The 19807-nt window shown below is 34.7% G+C and overlaps 1 protein-coding gene across 2 annotated transcripts in view; it reads left to right on the top strand.

Moving 5' to 3' along the window:
* The window catches only part of TMTC3 (transmembrane O-mannosyltransferase targeting cadherins 3), a 32887-nt gene extending 13444 nt beyond the window's left edge, over positions 1–19443 (top strand). For both annotated transcript variants that reach the window (XM_071765729.1, XM_071765718.1), the window contains 11 exons: positions 1588–1687; positions 2357–2472; positions 4102–4274; positions 5115–5367; positions 10036–10184; positions 11793–11913; positions 12518–12629; positions 13343–13446; positions 14562–14731; positions 15531–15757; positions 17236–19443. In XM_071765729.1, the coding sequence (XP_071621830.1) occupies positions 1588–1687; positions 2357–2472; positions 4102–4274; positions 5115–5367; positions 10036–10184; positions 11793–11913; positions 12518–12629; positions 13343–13446; positions 14562–14731; positions 15531–15757; positions 17236–18050 (2340 nt within the window). In that variant the 3' untranslated portion in view covers positions 18051–19443. The remainder of the gene's footprint in view (positions 1–1587; positions 1688–2356; positions 2473–4101; positions 4275–5114; positions 5368–10035; positions 10185–11792; positions 11914–12517; positions 12630–13342; positions 13447–14561; positions 14732–15530; positions 15758–17235) is intronic.
* The last annotated feature ends 364 nt before the right edge of the window (positions 19444–19807 follow it).

Here is a 19807-nt window from a genome sequence, read left to right as displayed (position 1 = left end):
TAGCTATTTTGCTACTGTTCTGGCCAGAGGCATATTTGCCACCTTTACAGCTACTAACCTTGTGAATGCTGGAATTTTCTCTCATACACCGGCTTTGTATCCAAAAATAGAAGCTCTTTTTTGTTGGCAGGAGATTGTGGAGGCATACTGGCATGCTTGCTTTACTAATGATCTCTTTCATGCAATCTACAGGCATAGTTCTCTTTAAAACTTCTGTCTTATTGCTGGGCAGTATTGAGATCCAGACCAGGATCCTTGAAACAGCGTAAGACATTTTGAAAGCAAACACCTGTGTACTATCCTGAATGTTAACACAAAATCTGATGTCCTGTCAGTTGTGAAACACACTTTGTCTGTTCATGAATCAGTGAGTTCTTTGGTAAAGGTATGCTATTCAAATGGAGTAGAATATATTAGAGTGATTCCAAATTCAGATTTGAATACTTTTCTTTCCACTGTGACCTTGGATATTGAGGTACTCTATTTTTATGCTGTTCTGGATCAATCATGCTTGACCAAGAATGTGCTTAGCAACAAAAACTTCTGTCTGGGTCTGGATGTCTGAAAGTCAGTTTTCAGCATCATCATACTTCAATAGAGACCTTTGAGGTTTTCCGAGCTAAATATGACCATCTGTCTTGAGGGAGCGTGCCACTTTTCAGCCAGTTTACTTGGAAAAATTTGGATGTAGTCAGAGGCTGTAAAGAAGAGAAATGAGGAAGAAAGGCAATCCTAAATGGCAAATGTGATCAGCATAGTGGCTACTGAAGTAGCTGTTAAAATAAGTGATCTGTCTTCCATTTCTTGTTGTTTGCACTTTAGCATTTCCTGAAAATGGCTCTTGAAAAGCAAGTTAGTCTGGATTCTGCAATAAAATTCTCCTGCACCTCACATTTTCATGAAATCTATTCCTCTCTGTCCCACTACCAAAGGGGGCACTACCTGTAATTGTATTTTTTGTTACCAAATTATAATTCGGAAAATTACCAGACCTGTTGTAAAGTCTGAGTCATTCTTGAACTCCGTTGCATAGAGGTTGCCATCAATTGATCTGTAACTTTTGAGTGCTCAGCTAAGAGCTGCTATAGCACCAGTCAAGGATATAACTGATTTCGGATTCAGATCTGTTCTGTCAGTCAAAAAAGGTATGAAAAAAAAGAAAAAAACAATTCTAGTCGCCGTATGCCACTGTCTTCAGAATGTATGTGTAGAACAATTCTTACTGGGCTTTACCTAAAGTTCTTATTGATGAAAGTTAGTTCCTTCCAAGCACAAGAAAGTAAACAGTTGTTATTATACCCAGATTCTTCCTTAAGTGCTACATGGTGTTTCTCAGTTGTCTTTTCATTGGTGATAGTGAGGGGTGAGAGAGGCATCAGCCACAGGTGGCCAAGAGCCACCTACTGAATACAAATTTAGTACTGACTGAACTGAAAGCAGACTTACACTTCTTAGCCTTTTTTTTTTTTTTTTTTTTTTCCTCATTTATAGATCTTGTTTATGCACATCCTCATAGTATACCGATCATGCGCTGCTCTGCTACTGGAATAGTTGCTAGAAGAATAATCTTATTTTTTCTGTTTTCAGGTAACTGGAGTCGTGGGCAGAGCAGAGCTTTTATCATCTATCTTTTTTTTAGCTGCTTTTTTATCATACACAAAATCTAAAGGGCCAGATAATACCATAGGTAAGTGATTGACAAATATATACATCCCTTATTTCTGTATCACTGATAGTAGAGCTCTTAAAATGGTAATATGGGTGTATTGGTTATTCAGCAATTGTGCACAAAAACCTGCCAGCTACAAGTTAACTCCAGTAGTAGTACTTTCCATTACAAGTAGCCTTCTTTTTTTACTTCAAGACTTAAGTACTTTTTCTGTTGTTTTGTAGCACATAGAGTAGGGGACTCTAGCACTGACTTCTCTTAATGAAAGTACTTGGAAATATGCTGAGATGGCTCAGATGGTCACAAATAACCTGCTAGATTTCATAAGAGGTGCAGGGAAGCTTGCCTCTTTTCCAAAGTCCCTATTAAAGCAGCCCACTTGAAAAAGTGTTCTGATGAACTAGGAAAGATTTGGATTTTTCTGTTTTCCTATTATAGGTTAATCTTTGCTTTTCATTTAGATCTTTCAACTTAAGGTAGGCAGTTTTAAAACTGCTACATATGTGTTACTTTCTGTAGGGTAAAACTGGTAATCTTCACTTTAGTAACAAATGGCATCTGAGTAAATTTATAGAGCATAGTATGTTCAAACATGAAGAGACTTCACTTTTAAGGTAAATTTACTCTATTAATATTTGGTTTTGTTGTAAAATGGAACATTTCCAATAATGTATTCTTTATTTGCAGTGTGGACTCCAATTGCAGTGACTGTGGTTCTAGTAGCTGTTGCAACACTGTGTAAAGAACAAGGAATAACAGTGGTGGGGATATGTTGTGTGTATGAAGTATTTATTGCTCAAGGGGTAAGCTGTTGAAAATAAATTGGATTTCTTCTCAGGAATTCTGTAATGAGTCATTAAGTACTTTGAAGTGTCATTATTTCACCACTGATTTTTGTCAGATCAGGCTAACTCTATGGTTCTGTTACATTTTTCAGATTCTTTTTGGCTCAACTAATGTTTAACGTTTATGGTGAGGGAGTCCAGTGACTTAGCTCTGCTTTACATGCCATAGAGAGATGTTACCAAGTAAAAATAGATTTATATGTCTTAGTGGAAACCTGAACATTGAGTTGACTGTGGTTTGCAAAGACTAGTATGTAACTATCTTTCTTAAAGTCTGAGGTGTATAAAGATGGGGAAAACTTATTTTTAATTCCTGTAGTAAAAATAGTCAACATTATATACAAATGCATTTCATCCACATTCTAATGAGTAACCAGACATTTTTGGAGTAGTCTTATTTGAAGCAGTAATATTCTTACAGAATTTGTTGTTTTAAGAATACCTTTAAATTTGATTTCTAACCTGACAGGTTTCAACTTAAGCATTGATAAGTCTTTCAGTTAATGGTAACTTTTTTTTTGTTTAGGTAAGCAAGATGTTCCTGCACTGAAATAATTATTCACTTTTTAATAGCCAAACAATATGCAATTTAAATATGTATAGTTGTAAATTTTAAGAAAATTTTCTAGTTTGCTATTTCTTTATTACTTGGAGGAATATTTTGCAAAAACTCTACCAATAAGAGCTAAAAGATTGCCTGTCTTTGGGATACACATTCACGGCCAAATTATCAGAATCATAATTTTTTATGCTTACAGAAATGTGAGTGTTTGCAGCTGTTGCTTTTGCAAGTCTAGTGAATAAGCATGTAATTTTGAAATTGAATTTCTAAGGAAATCATGAGGATGTGACCTCACCTTTTGATGCGAGCCTCAGTTTTGTGAGTTTAGCAATTTTGTGTTAATCAACTGACTAGAAAATATAAAATTAGAAAATCCAAAACAAGGCTCCTTCTGTGGGCACATGTGTAGCATTAACTAAGAGTCTGATACGTTGTCAAAAATGTATCAATATCTATAGTTCAGACAGCCATTAGATTTGAAGCCAGCCCAAGACATGAGGACATAGGGTAAGATCTACATAGGGAAAAAAAATTGGGGTACCATTCAAGATGATAAAGTTCATGAGACAGGGCAAGATGTATTACTACAGTACAGGCATGAAATAGAAATCGAATAGAAATGAAATAGAAGTGAATATAATACTATTCCTAAAGAATTGTGTTTATGGGACAAGTTTTCAGAGGGGCTGATAATTCTAAAAGTTATTTCTCTATAGAATTTATTTTATGGTTGTACTTGATTTATTATACACCCAAAGGTAGTACAGTTTTTTTATTCTGTCAGTAGAAAATACAGAACTATAGGCATACAAGTTCAGCTGTTAGCAAGAATACTTAGAGTTATTTTGATTAAAATGATGGACTTCTTTTTGGGGGCTGTCATGAAAGCTCTAAGAGGCTGAGTTAATTGTGGGATCAGTCATTATTTGGAAAAAAACAAGAAAAAAAAAAAAGTTTATGTAGCTGTTATTTATCCAATGCGTCGATGAGTACAGTGTCTGATTATAAACACTTCTCCTTTGCAGTACACCTTGCCAGTGTTGTTGGACACAGCTTTACAGATTCTTCGAGGGAAGGGTAGTATTCCTTTCTCTATGCTCCAAACACTGTTGAAGCTCATAGTCCTAATGTTCAGTACACTGCTGCTTGTAGTTATCAGAGTCCAGGTTATCCAGTCTCAGCTTCCAGTGTTTACAAGGTAAAGTGATAAATACGGTGTGGCTTACTGGGGTCTGAAAGAAGTCACAAAAAATACATCAGCTTAAGTGTTTATTAATTTATTTTAATTCTGGTAAGCAATTACTGTACAAAATTTATTTTTTAAAATAAGTTGATAACCGGTATATGTCAATACCTGTTGATAAGAATGTCCAAAATACTGAAGTATCTGTGCTGGTATTTCAAAAAAGTTATTGTTGTTAGTTTGTCTTAGTAATTCAGAAATTAAATGTTATATTGCTGAGGTGTTTTTATTGGTTATGTGTTTGAACCTTGGCTGAGTACTCCAAACCCTCTTTAAATTTTTCCTCTTATACACTCAAAATATTTTGGGGGGTTTTAGTTATGTACTATGAAGAAAGCATAGTTGACTTCAGACACAGTGCTTGAAGATAAGTGTATATGAATAATGTTGGAAACCAAAAAACTGTAGTTTATCTAAAAAGTGTGTGGAAATACAAGAAGCTAATATTTGCCCTGAAAATTTCCCTGGAAAATGAGACAAACTATTAAAGACATAAAAAAGGACTGTTGAAGCCAACTTTATATGTCAGTCATTCTATTTTTTCAAACTTAGTTTGGTTATATCCCAAACTGGTTTCTTAAATTTGGAGGAGGCTCTGTCCTGCATCAAGATGAATCACAATGCCTATTTCCCAAGATACAAACCTGAGAAATGGAGGAAGATTATGATACTATACATGTCTGTAATTGATAGTTCTGGCTATGAATCTAAAGTTTGTTTATTCTAAGCACAAAGTGAATCAAGACCATATGTTCTTTCATTAAAAACCTCTTTTTCTCCTTTCTTTTGCTTTAGGTTTGATAACCCAGCTGCCGTTAGTCCATCTCCAGCAAGACAGCTGACTTTCAACTACCTCCTCCCTGTAAATGCTTGGCTGCTTCTCAACCCCTCAGAATTATGCTGTGACTGGACAATGGGAACTATTCCTCTTGTGGAGTCTTTGTTAGATGTTAGAAACATTGCAACCCTTACCTTCTTTTGCTTTTTGGGATCTTTGATTGTCTTCAGCCTCCGATATCCTGGGGATTCCTCCAAGACTGTACTGATGGTATGACTGATGCATTGCTTTTGTCTTTTTTATAAGAGTGTAGGTGGTTTGGTCACATGTATAACTTGGTCTGACCCAGAAATACAAGCATCTCCTTCTGGTCTAGAATGAACACATAATAAGAAAACTTTATCATCAACAAAACAGTTAAATTGCAATTAAGTATGTGGCTGTCAGGAATGAGATGGAGAAGAATACACAAGAGATGAGAATAGGTATGCCCCTTGTTATGTATTTGTGTCCTTTCTCAGGTACTCATAACTCAGCAGAAGGGGGTTTTCAGTAGAATTTAAGTGTGTTTTAAGGGTCAGAATGCATTTCCACCCTGCAAATTGTCTACCTTATTTAAATGTTGGTGGGTGGTCTGCATATTTAGGAAGTGGCTAGATTTCTTTTTTTCTCATAGGTATAAAGGAAGACAATATATTTTGGCATTAAGAAACTTAAATGTTCCTCTTTTGGTTTTGCTCTTTAAAAAAAGGCATGCTTCTGTAGTCTTTACCATATTCTGAGGAAGAACTAATTTTGTCAACCTGTAAGATCCATTTCCTCCTTTTTGCCTTAAAACTGAAAAGGGTTAACAGGAAAGGGTTAATGGAGTTGTCAGCATCAGGGTGGATTTTTTTATATCTGTTTTTTTTATTCCAGTTGTGTTTTGTGGAAAGGGTCTTCCGAGATCATTCAGTCCAGTCTGTGAACCTCCATGTCCTCCAAAATTATAGTTTTCCTGTGCCTATGTTTGTATATACAACCTTTAGTACCATGTTGAGTTGTTTTCACACATAATATCTAAATACCTGGAAGATAATCTCTTGGATTGAGGGTGCAATATTTTATATTAAGAATTGTTATGTACTGTAACATGCAACAGTACTATAGGCCAAAACCTGTTTCTGCCTTCCAATAAGGCAATAATCTCTTGATGTAGGCTGGATAGTCTGCCTGTGGAGGGAAGAGACCGATGTCTTTCTTATGATTACTCAATTTGACTTGCTAGAGAAATAATATACAAACATCTTCAAAGTCAGGAAAGTGAATCTTTGTTTAGTGATGCCAGTTTATACAGATAGGTCAAGTTTCCAGATAGCAATTTTGAATTACTAGTCCACACTTAGTTCTACCAATAAAAGCCTGCATTTGTGCTGGTCAAAATAGAATTCATACCTGCCAGGGTAGTAGTTTGCATGCTCTGTCCATATGGATGCCACATAGTATTAGTAGAGTAGTGGTATCATGATGTTTGCCTGCAGTGGTTAGTGTTTCACTAGTGTTAGTCTAAGGTGGTAATAAAGGGTTTTTTTAAGAGCTTCTGCCACTACAATTCTCTAGCACTTTTTGACTCTTCCACTACCTTAGGGGGACTCTGAGGTGTTATGCTGAAGGGAAAAAGTCTCAAGTTACTTTTGTTTATGAGATCAGAAAAAGTACTTCAGACGTGCTGCAGAAATAAAGGTGTTTATTTGGACCTTGTGAAGAAAATACAGAAGAAGGGAATCCAAAATGCAAAAGAGAAGGGGAGGTTGCAAGTATGTCCCAACATGTCTTTCTGTGTTTACTGATGTGGATCCGGATTTGGTGCTGTACTGTCTGAGGAACAAGGCAGAAGAAGGAAGCGATTCCATCTCCCACCTCCTCAAGTGCCAGTGGACATTCCACAGTTCTTCTCAAGTAGTGTCTTACAGGATGAGCTCACTACTGGGAGATGCAAAAGTTGAAGGACTCATTTTCAGCCCGTTTTCATCTGTTTAATACCAGTCATCTCTGGAAAAAATTGCTCTGGTGAGTGTACATTGTGTTTCATTGTCTTATTTTAATTGATGCAATAGGTTCTAAAATTGTCTTTCCAAACTAGAAAAGGACAATACTGATAAATAACTAGATTTTTAAGGAACTGACAATACTAAACTAACAAAAAAAGGAGATTATATATAAATTGGAACACACGCTTTGGCAGGTTAATGTAATAATGCTGCTTGAAGTAATCCATCATTCTTACATTAATAAAAGACATGCCCTCGAGACATTGTGTGAGCAGTTGAATTCTCTTACATTTTCTGTTTACTTTAGCCCTGTGAACAGTCTTGACTGTCAGGCCAGGTGACCTTTATAAATAGGTTACACTATAAATATTGAAAATGTTGAGGACTAAGAATAGTGCTGATGTAGAATTACATCTGTGGGTTTTCAGTAGTTTTCAAAATGAAGCTGTGATCATGGCCCTTGTTTGTTCATGGATTTTCTTGGGTACAGACATACCTTTGTTGGCTGGCAAATTTAATAAAAACTTTTGGGTATCTTTGGATACTTGTTATTTGTTCCAGACAAGACTGCTTTACTTTCCTTCTGATAAAACAGCACTACTTGGCCACAGATTTTTGCAGCTTGTTACCATGCATATGTTAGGAACTGACAGGTATCCTTAAGCTTCTTGGAATAAGTGCCAAGACACTTCTAAATTTAATATTTATTTCCCTACTCCCAGGCTTTGGAATGTTTCCATGTGAACTTCTGAGTATTTACTTAGCAGCTCACTTTTCATAGCTATGGTCGAAGTTCAGAGTTTTGTCTATATTTTTGTCCTCCTATATACTTTAATGGTTTGTTTTTCCTTTTGTTTCAGTTGTCTTGACCAGGAACAAGGCCTCCGCATCTGCTGAAAGACTACAATAAAAAGAAAGAAAAAATTAACAGAGGAGGATGTGGTTTCATCTGCACTAGGGCATAAAGTCTATTGCCCAAGAAGTTGTATTTGATGGAGAGGCAAGAGGATTAAAAGAGAGATTCAGCAAACATTACAGTTTGTCATCAGAGGAATTGCACGAAGCAGAACATGCAAAACCTTTTTTATTAGAGCCCTAGATCATAAGCACTCAGTGAAAACAAAGCACTTGCTATACCAGCTGCCGAATCCTTCCCTGTCATATTAGAAATAATTGTATTTCATTTATACATATATTGACCTCATGTGGCTGTGGACCCGTGTCCTTACTATATGGAAACTGAAACAAAACAAACTGCATTTTTGAGCAGTAATTTAAACAAATAATTTTTTTAGATCTAGAGAGTTCTTCAGGCTCATTTATCAGAAGATTCCATAAAATAAGTTTAAGCCTATGTACAAGCCTTGCATACAGTCCAAAAGCTAAAAGCAGTTTATTCACATTACAGTAAAAATATTTATAGAGCAGCACATGATTTGCCAAAGCACACTTCAGGCATCCTTTTGTTCAACCGCTTTTGTACTCAGATTGTGTTTGGCTGCTCAAAACAGAACAAAATACAAAACTCCCCATAATCCACCTTCAGAAGTGGGAAGTGAAAGCATTTGCTATAACTAAGTCGAACTTGTACAGATGACTGGCATGGGGATAGTGTGATGAAACCTGCATTTCAAAGTGGATTACAAATGGCTATATTTGCACTGTGTGTTGAGACTTTTACTTTTATGGATTAATAGGTAATCTTTAAGGAGTACTTACTATAAAAATGTAAAGGAGAAAGGGAGAGGAATGTGAAATGACATTAGATTAAATTTTATCTCAAAAGTAACAAACATATTCTTTGTATATGCTTGTGAGTTCTTCAAGGCTCACTTATTTATTTATTTTTATGTAACTAATTGCTGTGGATCAGCTAAGTGATGTTAATGATCCATGTACATATTCTTGCACCCATGAAATATGAGCTAAAACCTTAATTCAAGTTTTAAACCAGTGTTGCATTTTTATATATGAAATCCTAGACTCACTTTCAAACTGGATTTGTTAACTATTTTAGCATGGAAAAGACTGTTAAAGTTATGCTTAAACTAATCAGAAGGCTACACCCAATTGTATTGAGAATTTCTAGAAAATTCCTGTATTCCTCTGTTCAAAGAAACATTTCTTTTCTATAGAGGTTTCAGTTTCATAGGGCTTTGTCTTGGAGGCCAGATATTTTGAAATACTTATTTAAGTATTTTCTGGCACCAGAAATTATAAATCCATTATTTACCAATCAGTCACTCAGGACTTAAAGTCATGTCCACTTCTTTTGCAGCAGATGTATTTTTCTGTCTTTTAATAAACACACCTTTTGTTGATACATCTGTCGCCAACCTAAGACCTGCAGAAAATCTTAAGTCCTTTGTCTTTTTAGATATTTAAGGATGCCCTTAATGTGCTTAGCTAAACACATCTTTATTCAGTGTTTTTATATTGGTTCTTCACATTTTCACAGAAACTGATTGGACTTCATTGTATTGTAAAAGTAACTGCTTTATGAATCATGTTAGCTGGTATCAATTTTTAATTTTTATAAAAGATAGTGTCCAAGGTTCTCAGACTTATATTCTCAGGTAATATTTTTGTATGTGGAACTCCTATTAAAACAGTCTTTTAATTTTGATCCTAGTGTTTTGTCATACAGTTACTCTTCTCTGTTGTATAGTAATGCAAATAGACTTGGAGACGCTTAAATAAGGAATAGTATCTTTTGTAGATTAAAACTTAATGTGTCCAGAGTGGTCTCAGTGTAATACAGAATTTGATGTTTTTTAAAAAAAAAAAATTCCTAAAGATCTACAATATCTTTCTGGGATTTTTTTATAATTGCTTCATATTTTTTTCTTTAGGTACAGTCTGTTACTACCTAATCTTGATTAGTAATTAATTTGCATTTCTTTTCTAGGCACTCTGCTTAATAGTGCTACCATTCATTCCTGCATCAAATCTCTTTTTTCCTGTTGGATTTGTAGTAGCTGAAAGAGTATTGTATGTTCCTAGCATGGGATTCTGCATATTAGTAGCACATGGATGGAAGAAATTATCAAACAAAAGGTAGTGTTACCTACGACTGGTTTTACTTAACTCTCTTAACTTCATAAAAGAAAACCATATTTATGACTGCAAGCTTTCCTAGTAGAGTTTTTACCAGTATGAATTTAATATGTTATGGTTCTTACTCTGTTCTAAGTTCTTAATGACCACAGAGAAATGACCAAGAAACTATTTGGAAGTAATGTAAACAAATAGCAGCTAGGAAGCTCTTAGGAGACCAGTGGATTATTCTGAGGGCATTATAACAATTATTTCAAATATATTAATGTGTATACACAAATACATGTGTGCATATATATATATATGTATTGCAAGCTGGGAACAGAAATCAGATCCATTCAGTATTTACTAAACTAAAGGATTTTTTGGATAACAATTTATCCTTAGGAAATTCTGCTCTAGAAGAACTTTTTGTCTTATTTTCTGTCTTTTTCACTGATCTACACCAGACTCCCTTTGGCCTGGATGCTTTACACTTTGAACTCCAGTGACATCATAATGATAGTTCAAACAAATGGAAAGGCAGCTATACTGTGTATTCTTAGAGGTGATGCATGGCAGTATAACTTATGCTAACTGGTTCTACCAAAGCTGATAGCACTGGCTAATGAGAAAGTTGTGATACCTCTGGGAGTGAGTAGAAAATACTATCTCAAATCCAATTATGAGGCAGGAAAAATAGGAGCAATGTGAAAGAAAGCATGAAATTGAGATAAGGATTTCTGGGGAGCAAAGTTAGGCAACAGTGTCATTTTTACTACAAAACATTCTAAAAAGTGTTAAAAGAGCAAGAATGTTCCTTGCTTTAGTAACATGTGGAAAGAAAAAGCTTTCTCATAAAATGGTTTGGGTTGGAAGGGACCTTTAAAGGCTGTCTCTTCCCTGACTCCTGCAATGAGCAGGAACATCTTCAACTAGACCAGGCTGCTCAAAGCCCCATCCAACCTGACCTTGAATGTTTCCAGGGACTGGGTATCTACCCCCTCTCCAGGCAACCTGTACCCAGTAGTTCACCACCCACACTGCAAAACATTTCTGCCCTATATCTAGTCTAAATCTACCCTTTTTCAGTTTAAATCCATTACCCCTTGACATGGCAACACGCCCTGCTAAAAAGTTTATGCCCATCTTTCTTATAAGCCCCTTTTAATCAAGTACTGAAAGGCTGCAATAAGGCTTCTTCAGACCCTTATCTTCTCCAGGCAGAATAACCCCCAACCCTCAGCCTTTCTTCATAGGAGAGCTGCTCCAGTCCTCTGATGATTGTTTTGGTCTTTTTCTGGAGCTGCTCTGACAGATCTGTGTCTTTCCTTTGCTGAGGGTTCCAGAAGTTGCTGCAGTACTGAAACCCAAGCTGAATCCAAGGTTTCACAGCTACAGTGTTATGAGTCCAGATGATAAAGTCAATTAAGATGACTCTCTACTTTACTTGAAATTGGGCATTATTTCCTTTCAAATTTTGGACTGTGCCATTTCATGATGAGGCAAAAGAGGATACTATTCATAAATATGTTCCTCAGTTTATTTGCCTCCTAGCATATGAGGTATATTCTAGTATAAATTGGGGTTGTTTGTGTACTTATAACAAATCTTTTTTTTATTCAATAGCATGCTAAGAAAAGTTTCTTGGGTTTGTTTGGCTGCGGTACTGCTCACTCATGCCTTAAAAACACTTCACAGAAACTGGGATTGGGAGTCAGAGTACACATTGTTTATGTCAGCTTTAAAGGTACTGTATTTTGTTTGAAAGGGATAATTTGACATTTGTGTTGCTGTTCTGCAGCAAAGCATGATAAAAATGGAGAGAAATTATACTTGTTTTGCCACTTCTGTTTCTAAATTCACAGTATTAACCTCTAATTAGTTGCTCTTGGTTATGTTTTAGAGGCAGTACAATGCAAACATAGGAATTCATGTGCAAGAAATAGATGATCATTTTTTCTCATGTTAAAGCTGTTAAATGTATTCTCTTATCTGGATGAAAGAACAATATGTTTCAGTACAAAGATCTACAAAAAGTTTGAAGCATATAATTTGATCAATGTGCATGTGGTATGATAAGTTAGTTTGTACTGCATCCCATAACAATTGTAGTTAATTTTAAAATGTTTGGTATTTCTAGGGACAAATAAGTAAAAAAGATGGATGTTGATCAATGGGTTAAATGTAATCATTCTGTATGCAGTCTTTTGTTATTCTTTACATATATATGACAGATAAAATCTGTTATTTATTGTGCATTTTTAAGTCTTTTAAGATGATTGTTAAAAGAAAATCAGTTATGTAATTTCAGCTTAATACCTTATGCACTGGTATCTTCTTTCTGGTTTTAGGTAAATAAAAACAATGCAAAACTGTGGAACAATGTGGGGCATGCATTAGAAAATGAAAAGAATTTTGAAAGAGCTCTGCAATTCTTCATACAAGCTACTCAAGTGCAACCAGGTAAAAGCTTTGACTATGGTGTCTCTGTACTCCTACTATTTTGGTATGCTTAGCTTACATAAAAATCTTTTCAATGACCAATTTTTCTGAACTGAACATCAAACAGTATTATACAGTATGTTGATTAATCCATATTTTTTGGTAAAAGTCTCCCAGAAAAGTTTCTAACTATAAAAAGATGCAAAGACTTTCCATTTAATACTATTATTTGGATGACATTTTTTCTGAATTACCATGGACTGTAATGTCATATGAAACATCATTTAATTTTCTTATTTAAAAGCAAGGAGGTGTATTAAAAAATTAAACAATCTTGGTATTATCAAAATGTGCATGTACTTTATTTCACAGTGTTTCAGAAGAAGTTCTAGGTAGTGCTGGACAACCTTTTCATTTATTTTTTTTTATCTTTTAGAAGCCTGGTGAATAACTCTTGTCTTCAGTTTATGTGCTTCTACTATAGGAAGAGATTATAGACTTGTGGATGTATGACCTTAAAGTTTTTTGCCATTTCCCAAGTAACTTCCTAAGCCATCTTTTGTTCATGGTTCAACTATTAGCTTCATAATTAAGAATAATACAGAATGGCTTTTTGTATTGTTGGTCTTTATGCAGTACCTGTACTTAAAGCTATTTTGAAGGCGTAGGCATTTGGTTTTTAATGATAATTGGTGCATTGAAATATTTTAAATTTCATTCTTTTCTTTATTAAGATGATATTGGTGCCCACATGAATGTAGGCAGAACTTACAAAAACTTAAACAAAACTAAAGAAGCTGAAGAATCATATCTAATTGCTAAATCATTGATGCCACAGGTAATTAGTGACTTTCTTTTATCTACCACCACAGGGGGGATTCTCTCAAACCTATATTCATAATACAGTTTTTATGTTTATCGTGAAGCTCTGTCTTGCTGTAGACTTTGTGCTACTTAGGCTTCTTAAAAAACTATCTATGAGAGGAGTAGCTTGTATACACTCATGGCTGTTAAAAAATGCTAAATTGAAACTTCTTTTTATACTGCTGTGAAATGTGTGGGTTTTTTTTAAATTGAGGATATGAAAGCAGCAATTAAAAATGTAGTTATATTTTCTAGTCACAGTGGATTAATTTTCAGTTACATTGTTGATGATGATTATGCTTCTGAGCCCTCAAGAAATGGCTTAAATACAGCATTGGAGATGAGTGAAGGTAGCTTCAGTAGCAACAGAAGAAAGAAAAATCTTTGCCTCAACATACTTATAAAAACATGTGCTTTGTTACCTTTACCGTTTACGTTATATTCCTAGAATATAGGAAATATTCTAGAGAGGAATATTTTGGAGAACACTTGAAGTTAACAAAAGCTATGGGTAAAATGAGACTCACAACAAAAATCAGTCCCTTGAATGGAAGTGAGACATAAGAAATTTGTATAGTGAAACAGTATAAGGATACTAGGCAGATAACAGTACAACAATTGCAGTGTAATAGCATTTTCATCTTTTACAACTACTTTTCATCCACTGTATCAGTGACTGGTAAAATCTTATTTACATTTATCTGCAGCTGGAGGGTTGAAAAAAAAAAAGGAATAAAAATTTCAGAAGTTCAATTTAGGTGTTAGTAAATATACTTTAGGGGAAATTTTGCAAGGTCTGGTTGACTGCATGAGCCCAATTATTTAGCAGCAGAGCTTAATTAGCTGGTATCTTAAATATTAAAAGTCTTCTACGTCTTCATAGAATTAAAGCAGAAAAAATAATCTGGTTACATTTTTGGGTTGATTTTGGGAGAAAGAAGAATTGGTATTTCTCATCATTAAGAGCTTTGACACTAGTGTCCAGTGATAGCCTAAAACGAATGTGGCAGGCTGAAGAAGAGATCTATACTGGTGGTCTTCCATGTTTTTACTGGGCTCTGTTTGTTACTTAAATTTTTTTTTTTACAGATTATTCCAGGTAAAAAGTATGCAGCAAGAGTTGCTCCTAACCATCTGAATGTTTATATCAATCTGGCAAACTTAATTCGAGCAAATGAATCTCGCTTGGAAGAAGCTGATCAATTATATCGACAAGCAATTAGCATGAGGCCAGATTTCAAGCAGGCTTACATCAGCAGGTATCTTTTCTAGTTTTGGTGATACATAGACTTGAATAAACATCTATGTATTTACAGTGCTATGAACAGTATTCAGTTTATACAGTTGAATTGGCTGCTGGAATTGATTAATTTCCAAATAAAATGATGAAGATTTGGGGCAATAATCAAATACTCATTATAAGCCTTTTCTTTTTAATTCCTGCTTCAAAATGGTGTGTTTGCACACAGGCTGTGTATTCGAACACTGCATAGCAAGGCACTTGCATTTGATTCTTTATGAATCTTAAACTCATATTTCTGATCTGGTAGTATAGTTTGGTTAGTCTCAATCATGGAGTTTTCTTTAGCCTTTGTCATTAAGAATTAATGGTCCTATTAAACTAAAACACACATAAATGTCAGCTAAACAGGTTACAGTAATACAGCTGTGGATATTGAGGCTTCTGATCAGTATTTTATTAGTTGATTCCCTCCCACTCAAGGAGGTGCAAAGATGCCCAGTGTAGTTGCAGTTGTTGCAGTGTAGTTACAGAGCCAATATCAGAAACCCTTGATCACTTTTTTTTATTTAATCCAGCATATGCATTTGCTGTATACAGACTTTTGAGAGCTGAAAGCTTTGGGAATGGTGTGTAAAGTGGGTCCTGAATTGTTTTGTATTTAAAACAAGTAAACAGACAAAAAAAAAGAAACAGAAAAAATGCTCTTATCTCATACCTACTGTCCATAGGAAGGAAAACTTAAAATAACCCAACCTTTCAGTTGTTTTCATACTAATATGAATAAAAGTTGAAGGTTAAATCTGATTTTTCAACAGGGGAGAATTACTTTTAAAAATGAACAAACCTCTAAAAGCCAAGGAAGCTTATCTTAAAGCTTTAGAACTAGACAGAACCAATGCAGACCTGTGGTACAACTTGGCAATTGTTTACATTGAACTGAAAGATCCTACAGAAGCTCTGAAGAATTTCAACCGAGCCCTTGAACTCAATCCGACACATAAACTGGCATTATTCAACTCAGCACTACTAATGCAGGAATCTGGTATGTTAATTGTCCCTTATGTAAATATTGTCTATTTCCATTTATAGGATCCATATTATTTTTTTTTTTAATGAACTTTTTTATTTTTGGTACGCTGAAGTTTATAGCACCATCAAAGAAAAAACTGTTCATTGAAATAAGAAGCTTTGTAATCTATCGGTAGTATATGGAATTTGTATAAAACGTGCATATATCTTAGCTGAACATCATCTTTAATAGAAATGCTGTTTTACAATATAGCATCTACACATAAAAAGAATTGTTGCACAGTCATCAAAATTGTGCCTATATAATAATGTAAAAAAAATAGCTTATGTTTTGCATGTATATTGATGGATTTCATTCTCCATTCACTAAAAATATAGCTGGGCTTTAAATGTGAATATTTCCATAGGTTCTTCTGTAATACTGCTAATTAGGCTGGATAGAGTCACATTTTCATGTGTTTATTTTTTCATGTGCACAGCTTGTAGCTTTATGGGTAACTTTGAACCTGTTGTGAATTCAAACTGTTGCAAAGAGTATTTGCAAGTGACTAGTAAGGTTCATTTTCCTTTTGTTGGAATGCCATACTACCCTTAAGAGATAATACAGAATTGATTTGAACAGATGCAAATAGATTATTTTTATCTCTTCTCACATTGCATGTTCTGCAAGGAGAAATACCTTGGTTCTTGTCTGTAGAAGCACAACAGACTTCAAACAGACAGTAGCATTAGGTATCTCGCGTTGAGTTGTTCATACTGGAAGGTGCAGCACTGTTTCAGGAGGTTAAAAAATGAAGTTAGCATCTGTTCCCTGCTCACTCACACTTCAGTAATTTGTGCCTGGAATTCTTTATGAAAATGTGTTCACTGGAATAATTAGAAAGATAGCACAGTAGGTTAGCAAGTCTTGGTATTCTCAGATGAGATGATTTTACTATTTCGTTTTCATACTTTGATGCAAATTAAAATATGGGATTTGCAGATTTTATTGTTCGGTTGTCAACATATATTTTAGCCTGGCTGCATCTGAAATCACCCTATATGATCACTGTCTTAAAACTCATTCAGTCTGTCTTAAACAAAATAAGATCTTCCACTGCAAGTTTGCCATGTTAAAAGGTGGTTTGTTAGAACTGACACCTTCTCTGCATTCCGTTTGCTCAACTGTACGTGAAAATAACTTCTTATAAACTTGTAGAGACACCTTTTGTGTCTCTTGTACCAAACCTAAATATAATTCAACAGATAATTGAATAACGATGCTGTCTTTGGCTGCAGGTCAACTTTAGATTTATTTTTTAAAGAATGTAGATGTCATTTACTTTTGATGTTACACAGCAGTGATAAAAAGTAGCATGTTAAGCCCTTTCCCTTTTACAGTTGTGTTAAAGATGTTACATTTTAATTTGTATATAAATTAACATTTTACAGACCTGGTTAAAAAAATCCTTCAGAATAAAGCTAGAATTAAATGTGTATTCTGTCATTTAGGTGATGCCCTGCTTAGACCTGAAGCTAAACAAAGACTGCTACATTATGTGAAAGAAGAACCACAGGATGCAAATGGATACTTCAACTTGGGTATGCTGGCAATGGATGACAAAAAAGATACAGAAGCAGAGGCATGGATGAAGAAAGCCATAAGGTTACAGCCTAACTTCCGAAGTGCTTTGTTCAATTTGGCACTGCTTTATTCTCAGACAGCAAAAGAATTGCTGGCTTTACCCGTCCTGGAAGACCTACTGAAGTACTACCCTGATCATACCAAAGGTCTGATTTTAAAAGGAGATATCCTTATGAACCAAAAGAAGGATATTGTTGGAGCAAAAGCATGTTTTGAAAAAATTTTGGAACTGGATCCCAACAATGTACAAGGAAAGCATAACCTTTGTGTGGTTTACTTTGAAGAAAGAGATTTAATAAAAGCAGAAAAATGCTTGGTTGAAACGCTAGCACTGGCACCTCATGAAGAATATATTCAGCGTCATTTAAACATAGTTAGAAGTAAAATTGCATCACTCAGTACTACAGAACAGTCATCACTTCCAGCAGATGGGACTGCATCTGCAGGAGAAAAAAAAAAATCCTTTCAAAATTTGAAAGAAGTCAAAACTAAGGAGAAAACCACCCAAACAACAGTTGATAATGGTAAAGGACACTCAAAAAGTAAGAAACAAGCAGAGAAAAACAATATGGAGAAGGTTACTCCCAAAAAATCAGCGAAAGAAATCAAAGACATTGAGGAAAAGAGAGTTGCTGCATTGAAAAGACTGGAAGAGATTGAACGTATCTTAAATGGTGAATAGTCTTTATGATGTCACAAAGAAATAAGGGAAGAATACTATTTTTAATTATTGTTTAATATGTGATCCAACTGGAAAGAGGTCTTAATGCTTTGAAAATATGACGTTGACTGAATATCACTCAGCGAGCAGCAGAAGGCATTACAATACTTTGTGTGAGAAAACTGCAACTTTAAAATGTGATGTCAGGGACGGGTGTGTGTAGAAGGAGGAAAGGTAGGGAAAAATCTTAAATGCATAATCCTAATATCGATAAAATCACACTCAAAAAATCATAGGTAGTCAGTGATGTTCAATAATGCTTCTTTCAAAGAATCAGTGGAAGAAGTGAATGGAGAATTAATGGGATAAGCCAGACATTGTTTTTTCCCCCATTTAAATCTGATGATAATTAATGTTATCTAAATTTCAGTTTACACATCATCAGTATTTCTGAAGTTCTTCTAGACATGTTATGCATTAAAAAGAGATTGTTTTCTTTGCATTATTTGTTTCCAGAACTTAATAAAGAGTCATCAACATGGCACTGGTTGTAGTTATAGGAGGATGCAATAACACTAAAATTTTTTGTTGTGTTATAAATGTGGAATGATATAATAAGCTTTTAATTGTTCTTTACTTATAATGCTAATGGTTTGTACTGTTTTACCTGATAGGAATCTTACGGTGCTCTTAACATCTTTAGACTATACTTCTACTTTTAAAGGAAATGTGTGGGTTTTTTCTTCAACTGTCAGTCACCTGGGGTTTTTTTGGTTTTTTTTTTTTTTTTTTTTGATTATACAAAAAAGGGTGGTTTTCTCACTTTTTTCCCCAATTAACTGAATGCTGATAAATGCACTTTTGGTACAGTAACCACTATGCTGTGCAGAAGTCCTTGTTGACTTTGTATCTATGGCTGTGGATTGACTCCTTGGTGTAGTAAATTCCTCCATGTTTATAGCAAACTGACTTTACTATTTCTGTCATTGGAACAGTATTTCTAGTCTTATGAATTTTTACAACACTAATGCAAGCAATGATTGCTGAATGCAGTGTGATGATAATTAAGCCACTGAATTTACCAGTGTTTAACACAAGGAACTGTGGGTAGTATACTTCCAAATACTAAGTTCTGTTCTTTTGATACTTTGTCATGGGTGTGTGGTTTTTATTAAATATTTATTTTGACTACTAAAATATTCCCATTTACACTTTTTGCCACTAATGCATCATTTTAATTTCTTATATGAAATGAAAATTTTGCAGTTTTCAGTTTTATCCTTGTGCAATGTATGTATTTTTGTTTAAATATACTATTAATTACATAAACCAAATGTTTTACTGAATTAGAAGAGAGAAGCGTAAGAACTGGTTTCAGTAATAATTTATCATTAAATCTAACTCTTACTCTTCACAGTTTGTCTTATTTCATGATGTAGAAGTATTCCTTAGCAAATCTATTGAAACGTAACCCTTTCTCTAATTGCTCAACTTCCTACCTGGAGCAGTAAACCCACTGTAAGTTGCAGTATTTATCTCTGTGGAAGGGATCTTGAATGGTTCACGGACCTGCATGGACCTTTTCTTCATTATGTATCATTTGTGATGTTGCCACAAAAATTGCTTGCATGGTAACAACCTGGGGGGTGGGGGGAAATGTGGGGAGGAAATGTGGGGAGGATGTTTTAAAAAGCATGATTTAAAATCTGCAGAGAGTAACAGGTACATGGTGTGCAACAGTTCTTAATACTAAAGCTTTAAATGTAGCTGGTAGTGCA

The sequence above is a fragment of the Heliangelus exortis genome, chromosome 1, assembly GCF_036169615.1.
Source record: "Heliangelus exortis chromosome 1, bHelExo1.hap1, whole genome shotgun sequence".
Classification (NCBI taxonomy): Eukaryota; Metazoa; Chordata; class Aves; order Apodiformes; family Trochilidae; genus Heliangelus; species Heliangelus exortis.
This window is presented reverse-complemented; position numbering and strand designations above follow the sequence as displayed.